The following is a 7,906-nucleotide window of genomic DNA, read 5'->3' as shown; positions in this document are numbered from 1 at the left end:
ATATTGTCCAATAATATCCCCTTTTTTTCACATTTTTTGATAATATAACTATTTTAGTCTGACAGTATTTGTTTGTTTGTATGTTGTTGTTTTTTTGGGAGGGGGGGGGGATTACCACCTTGCCCCGGGTGATGAAAATCCTAGTTTCGGCCCTGCTGTGTTCCATGGTGTGTGTGTGTGTGTGTGTGTGTGGGGGGGGGGGAGGGGGGCAGTTGGGAGACTGTCTCTCACTCAGTGCTCTGCAGCTGTGAATAGACACTGTGCGCATCTGTTCACTGGGAGAGTAGGGACAGGGGGCATGCCAGCAGCTAACAGGGCAATGGGCATACCCCCACAGTAGTGAAAACAGGGGCGTAGCCTCACCGTAAGTGCTGCGATCACAGGCCATGCACCCTATCCACGAGGCCACGCCCCTTAAATTTGGACGATCGCCTTTGCGCACAATTTTGTCCTTCCTCAACACCAGGGAAAGTTGGGAGGTATGATAATATTTTTTTAAAGAAAAAAACAAAACACAATACATACTCTTATGGGTAATTGTGTAGCTATAATTTGCAGCCTGACACTATCATGCACATCCATACTGTAAATCAGCAGGATGTGGCAGGATGCAGAGTTGTGAAATAAATAATCCGGTGGCAGCAGCAGCCCTCATTACCTCCTGAGATCTCCTTGAACCTAAACTTAATATAGTGGCATGTGTATATATATATATATATATTGGGGGGGGGGGGGGGGGGGTGATAGGTGTTTTGGCGGCCACTGGTGTTTATAACTTGCAACAGCTACTATATACAAATTAATCAGGTTGCCAGAATTTAATCAAAAAACATCTACAATTTATTTAGTAATAATTTATATATAAAAAATATTGTAGTTTACTATATGATTTCAGTCAAAGATTGCACTATCATATATATATATGTATATATATATATATATATATATATATATATCTCCTATATAATAGCCCTGTGATTTTCTGTGCCTGGCCCTCTAACGCTGGGCGTGGCTAAGAGCTCTCATTGGGTTAGTGGCAGGTCTATCACACCCAGTCCACACCTGATTGGGTGAGAAACGCCCTCCCACACAGGTTACATCCAATGGGAGGCTCTTCCCTTTGCCTGCTGTGTTTTCACAGAGCAGGATTAGCAATGGGACTGATGGAGCTGCAGCCCCACACCCCAAAATAGTCCCACTGCATCTGCAGCATCACACCCTCCAACAATGTACACATAAACATTGATACACATTTCAAAAGGGGGCGTGGCCACGGGTACAGCGCCGTGGCCACGCCCCTTTTCCTATACTTTCAATGGAAGCTTGGAGAGTCAAAAAACGGTACAGACCATAAAGAAAAGGGACTGTACCTGCCAAAAAGGTGCAGCTGGAGGGTATGTCACTGCATCTGCAGCAAGTCTCTGCGCTGTAGATAGGGAAAAAACATCCTTATACTGCAGCGTCCTATGGGGGTCATTCCAAGTTGATCGTTAGCTGCATTCGTTCGCTGTGCAGCGATCAGGCAAAAACTCTGCACTTCTGCGCATGTGTGGTATCCCCCAGAACTTACAGGACTCATGCTCCCTTCAACTGACATGTACATTGCCTTATTGTACCAGGTGCTCCATGTAGGACCCTATGAGAACCTGTGTAGCCCAGACTTTTTGCCAAAAAGGACAGCTGTATACTCTGGGCTGCCATATAAACAGACATAACCTGCAGCTTTACCCTTTCCCCCCTTTTTCTTGGAGCCTAGCAACAGTGGATGGTGTGATGGAGGACACAGCCCACACCTCTCATCTGATTGGCCAATCCCTAGAGAGAACCCAGAGGAAGGGTGGAGTGATGGAGAGATTGGTGTGAGGACTGGGGGGTGCTGTAAGCTGGGACAGCAGAGAGGACAGCAGAACAAGCAGTGGGATCCTGAGTGAGTTGCAGAGGCTGAGTTCCTGTGTGTCAGTTCCAGAGTATCCTGTCAGCACTAGTATCATTGTGCAAGTCCCAGCAGCAACAGCAAGGAACTCCTCTGGAGAGAGAGGGAGTGAGATCAGTGAGGTTTCATCAGTAACAGCTCACTGCCCATATAAGAACAGAGGAAGTAGCAGCTACAGAGAATGCCCTATCCATGCAGAGACAGTGCTGTGAATACAGCAGCCAGAGACAGCACTGAGAGGTAACTCCATCCTCAGGGAGGATTCTGTACAAGTAAACAGGCTCCCTGCTCACACACTGTCTACAAACATTGCAGCTGGCACTACTCCAGGAGTATAGAACCACTTTTGTCTGTGGCACAGCATAACTTGTTGCCAGCAATAGCACAAACTGCCTCCTCTTACATTAAATGCCCTAAGTCTTAGTAGAAAGGACAGCACACACAGTGCTGGTGCCACCGATGCTTATCTGCCAGGCCTTACAGACCAGTGACATTGTACATCAGATGAACTGTGACAGCCAGGTTACAGTGCAAAGGAGGCCTGAACAGAACTACCCAGAGTGAATGGGAAAGGCAGTGGATCAGTTTTCCCTCAGTGTGGCCACAGAGAGGACAGGCCTTTATTTACACTACAGGGACATGTCTAAGAAAGACTAAATATATATATGCATATATAACCACGTGTGGACACACTCTAAAGGGGGTTACAGACCTGTGCACAGGCGGAAGAACATAAGTTGTACTAATACTTCTGAATACATGGGATACTCAGTAAGGGTAATCAGATAATTGTAACTGGTAACAAACTGTTTTTCTTATGCATGCATATTTTGATGGTAACAGCTTGAATATTTGAGTTAAGGTTTGAATAGTATAATAAGTCAATATAACCAATTCAGGTAAACGTGCATAACTGCTGAGAAGGACGGTGATGGGATATGCAACACCTGAATAATTAAACAGTCTATGACAGTATTGGCATAATCTACGGTGTGAAGACCAACTGTTTATTATCTGTACTTGATGATTTACTGTAACGTATTACTATTATTCAAGTTGTTTGATTTTCCCAATGCCTTTAATAAACCGAAGTTGAGTTGACTGCTCCCTGAACAACCCACTTGTGCAGACGTATATCCCTTACATCTCCGAAGTATCGTGAACGAACTTCCATCTTAAGTTGGTATCCCGGTACACAGATAGTGTAAAGCGGACATAATCACCAGGTAAAAGATCATCTACTCACCCAATAACATTGTCCTTTATTTGCCCGGGTATCACATTTGGCGTCAACGAACAGGATCCGAGTGCAATCAGGAGAAAACTCACTAATTGAAAGATGGAACAACAACAGGCTGCAGGAGGAGGAGCACCACCGGTAGTACAGAACCAGGAACAAGAACAACAGGCAACCCCGGCAACGACACCGAATGCTCCAATAACCTTACCCTACTACTTTGGGGCGCCGTGGCTTCCAACCTATAGCGGAGATGCCAACAAGCCACAGTGTACCACGTTTACAGAATTCAAAAATAAACTCAAATCTATGTTCCGGTTGTATACCTTGAACGAACAGCAGAAAGTCGAGATTCTGGTAGGTCAACTCACAGGGTCAGCTCTAAGAGAAGTCATATCCTGGCCCACTGAAAACAAGAAAGAGGTAGACCAGATCTTAAAGAGATTGTCCACTACTTTTGAGACAAAAACCCTCCCCGAGTTAAAAATGAAGCTGTATGCGCGCAAACAGCAACCGGGCGAGACCCTCCGAGACTACGCCCTGAGTTTACAAGAAACACTAAGAGCGATCCAAGCAGTTGACAAAGATGAAGTCAGAAATGCAGACGAAGCGCTAACGATTCAGTTTATTGAAGGAGCCTCAAGGGAGAGTGTCAAAACCCAACTACGACTACTCAAAATGCAAATGCCGGGGAAAACCTTCCTAGACTTCAAGGAAGCCGCCATCACAATAACTGGCAACCAATCGGGAAGAGAAGAAGAGTACCCAGAGCTGGTGGACTTCAGAGAATCCTCAGAGCTGATGGGAGCTACTGCTTCCAGTCCCGAAAGACCGAAACGAGTCAGAGATCCAGTGGTGCAGAGTAGTCAGCACCCCTCAGGAGATCAGATACAAACCCTACGCAAGCAGATGGAAGAGTTAACGGTGGGGATGGCAGAGATCCAGAGAGAAATGCGACTCCTAGCGAGACCACCGACACCCAATTCTGGAGAACCTAGATGGAGGTCCGAGCGACAGAGGTCGGCCAGAAGACGCTGGGAACCACCTCCAGAGTACGGGCGGCGGCCTTCAGACCAGTTCGACAGCCAGGGTCATCCCGTTTGTCATCGATGCCAGGCAATAGGGCATATTGAGAGGAACTGCGACCAGATCGAACATTTAAACTCCAATGCCCCGAGGACGGAGACCGAGCCTCGGGGGACACAATAAGGTTAAAACCAACCTCTGAAGAAGGATGGCCACACTATGGCAGGCAATGCCATATAAATGCAGATGAGTTAACCGACATATTAAATACCGACACTCCTGTCCACACAAGGAAAATTTCAGGAAAGGTCATCTGGTTTCATGTGCGACGTGGGTATGGATTCATCAATCGTGATGACACCAAGCAAGATACATTCATTCATTATACGGCCATACAGAGGAACAACCCCAGAAAATACTATCGCAGCCTGGGAGAGGGAGAGATGGTGGAATTTGACATAATCAGGGGAGAGAAAGGTCTACGAGCAATCAACGTCACGGGTCCAGGTGGTGCTCCAGTGAAGGGCAGCAGGTATGCAGCAGATCGCAGGCATTATTGGTGCCATCCACACCGTGGAGGTCATCCACGTCACTACCGATGCCATGGAGATGGAATGTATTCCACAGAAAACGTGACAGAAAGTGTAAACCAGAGGCCATCTGTATGCAGTCAACAGGATCCTAATGCCGAATCGCAGAGTGCATTATTGGGAAGAACAGCTAACCTTGAGAAACCAAGTGGATATACGCAACAGAACCTGCAAGAAACTGTTCGGTCGTTTCGGTGTGGACCTACGATGATGGAAGACACCAATTCCAATACGGCCTACCTCAATCCGGCTCATTCAAACGCTACTGATCAGGACCGGGAAGTAGAAGTAGTGACCCACAAGGCCACAGAGGAAGACTTAGAATCCTCTAAACCCAATGCATCAGATTCAGTTATGCTCATCCCTAAACCTCACCATCCTGCAAAAACCCAGGGGGAAGCTAAAGAGGCCGTGAAATGGCTCTTTCCAGAGTTGCATCGTCCTGACTATGAGTACACCTCAATGAGTGGTGAAGAATTTATCTCACTGTTGCAGCAGGCATCGAGAAAGCCAGGGAAGAGGCGCACAGGGGTTCTAGCCCATTAGTTATAGACCCTTCTCATGTCTGATCTGTAATGATTATACTAATGTGATTTTCAAACTTGTTTGCTCTACAGTTACTAAATGCATTGAGGTTTAAAACATAATTGTTTCAGTACCTGCAACCCAATGTATTTCATGTCAGTAAAATGTCAATGTTGTGAAAAAAAAAAATGACTTTATGACTATGTGGAGAGACGAATGCGTGAGGACACGCATCATTCAAGCGGGGTTGAGTGTGGTATCCCCCAGAACTTACAGGACTCATGCTCCCTTCAACTGACATGTACATTGCCTTATTGTACCAGGTGCTCCATGTAGGACCCTATGAGAACCTGTGTAGCCCAGACTTTTTGCCAAAAAGGACAGCTGTATACTCTGGGCTGCCATATAAACAGACATAACCTGCAGCTTTACCCTTTCCCCCCTTTTTCTTGGAGCCTAGCAACAGTGGATGGTGTGATGGAGGACACAGCCCACACCTCTCATCTGATTGGCCAATCCCTAGAGAGAACCCAGAGGAAGGGTGGAGTGATGGAGAGATTGGTGTGAGGACTGGGGGGTGCTGTAAGCTGGGACAGCAGAGAGGACAGCAGAACAAGCAGTGGGATCCTGAGTGAGTTGCAGAGGCTGAGTTCCTGTGTGTCAGTTCCAGAGTATCCTGTCAGCACTAGTATCATTGTGCAAGTCCCAGCAGCAACAGCAAGGAACTCCTCTGGAGAGAGAGGGAGTGAGATCAGTGAGGTTTCATCAGTAACAGCTCACTGCCCATATAAGAACAGAGGAAGTAGCAGCTACAGAGAATGCCCTATCCATGCAGAGACAGTGCTGTGAATACAGCAGCCAGAGACAGCACTGAGAGGTAACTCCATCCTCAGGGAGGATTCTGTACAAGTAAACAGGCTCCCTGCTCACACACTGTCTACAAACATTGCAGCTGGCACTACTCCAGGAGTATAGAACCACTTTTGTCTGTGGCACAGCATAACTTGTTGCCAGCAATAGCACAAACTGCCTCCTCTTACATTAAATGCCCTAAGTCTTAGTAGAAAGGACAGCACACACAGTGCTGGTGCCACCGATGCTTATCTGCCAGGCCTTACAGACCAGTGACATTGTACATCAGATGAACTGTGACAGCCAGGTTACAGTGCAAAGGAGGCCTGAACAGAACTACCCAGAGTGAATGGGAAAGGCAGTGGATCAGTTTTCCCTCAGTGTGGCCACAGAGAGGACAGGCCTTTATTTACACTACAGGGACATGTCTAAGAAAGACTAAATATATATATGCATATATAACCACGTGTGGACACACTCTAAAGGGGGTTACAGACCTGTGCACAGGCGGAAGAACATAAGTTGTACTAATACTTCTGAATACATGGGATACTCAGTAAGGGTAATCAGATAATTGTAACTGGTAACAAACTGTTTTTCTTATGCATGCATATTTTGATGGTAACAGCTTGAATATTTGAGTTAAGGTTTGAATAGTATAATAAGTCAATATAACCAATTCAGGTAAACGTGCATAACTGCTGAGAAGGACGGTGATGGGATATGCAACACCTGAATAATTAAACAGTCTATGACAGTATTGGCATAATCTACGGTGTGAAGACCAACTGTTTATTATCTGTACTTGATGATTTACTGTAACGTATTACTATTATTCAAGTTGTTTGATTTTCCCAATGCCTTTAATAAACCGAAGTTGAGTTGACTGCTCCCTGAACAACCCACTTGTGCAGACGTATATCCCTTACATCTCCGAAGTATCGTGAACGAACTTCCATCTTAAGTTGGTATCCCGGTACACAGATAGTGTAAAGCGGACATAATCACCAGGTAAAAGATCATCTACTCACCCAATAACATTGTCCTTTATTTGCCCGGGTATCACACATGCATATGCAGCGCAATGCGCACGTGCGGCATACTATTACAACGAACGATGTAGTTTTACACAGGGTCTAGCGATACTTTTCAGTCGCACAGGCAGCCGCAGAGTGATTGACAGGAAGAGGGCGTTTCTGGGTGTCAACTGACCATTTTCAGGGAGTGTTCAGAAAAATGCAGGCGTGGCTGGGCGAACGCAATCAGGAACTGAATGGTCTGAAATGATCGCAAGCGCCGAGTAGGTCTGAAGCTACTCTGAAACTGCACAAAATATTTTTGGACCCGCTCTCCGATCCCTTCGTTCGCACTTCTGCTATGCTAAAATACACTCCCAGTGGGCGGCGGCATAGCGTTTGCACGGCTGCTAAAAACTGCTAGCGAACGATCAACTTGGAATGACCACCAATGTCCTGCTGCCAGTCCACCTGCCCCCTCCGGCATCAACAATCCTCACTCCCTAGCCGCGCCGCAGGTGGAAAAAAAGCTGCTGCGGCCACCAGCATAGATGTGTGTGAAAGCGGCGCAGCGGAAGACTTTGATAGGCCTCCATGCACCGCATACTCTCTGAGCCCCGGAGCCTCCTCTGCGTGTGATGTCACAGAAGTGCCTCCCCGCCACAACCGCGCCCAGATCCCCAGAGGCCCTGACTCCGCAACACAGCACCTGGGCTGCCGGCCTGGA

The 7,906-nt window shown here is 46.8% G+C and overlaps 1 protein-coding gene across 2 annotated transcripts; it reads left to right on the top strand.

Annotated features, from left to right (window-relative positions):
* The first annotated feature begins 1,575 nt into the window (after positions 1-1,575).
* LOC134949010 (uncharacterized) lies at positions 1,576-7,066 on the top strand. 2 transcript variants are annotated; one of them, XR_010183082.1, is made up of 2 exons: positions 1,576-6,188; positions 7,041-7,066. XR_010183082.1 is itself a non-coding variant. In XM_063937336.1 (2 exons), exon 2 carries the CDS (start codon positions 3,273-3,275, stop codon positions 4,377-4,379), a length of 1,107 nt encoding a protein of 368 aa, XP_063793406.1. In that variant the 5' UTR covers positions 1,576-2,173; positions 3,026-3,272; the 3' UTR covers positions 4,380-7,066. The 2 variants fall into 2 exon arrangements, 1 of the variants encoding a protein (XP_063793406.1); XM_063937336.1 differs by having other exon boundaries at positions 1,576-2,173; positions 3,026-7,066.
* The last annotated feature ends 840 nt before the right edge of the window (positions 7,067-7,906 follow it).

Source organism: Pseudophryne corroboree, chromosome 8 (genome assembly GCF_028390025.1).
Source record: "Pseudophryne corroboree isolate aPseCor3 chromosome 8, aPseCor3.hap2, whole genome shotgun sequence".
Classification (NCBI taxonomy): domain Eukaryota; kingdom Metazoa; phylum Chordata; class Amphibia; order Anura; family Myobatrachidae; genus Pseudophryne; species Pseudophryne corroboree.
The sequence above is the reverse complement of the archived record's forward strand: the minus strand, read 5'-3'. Positions and strand labels throughout refer to the sequence as shown.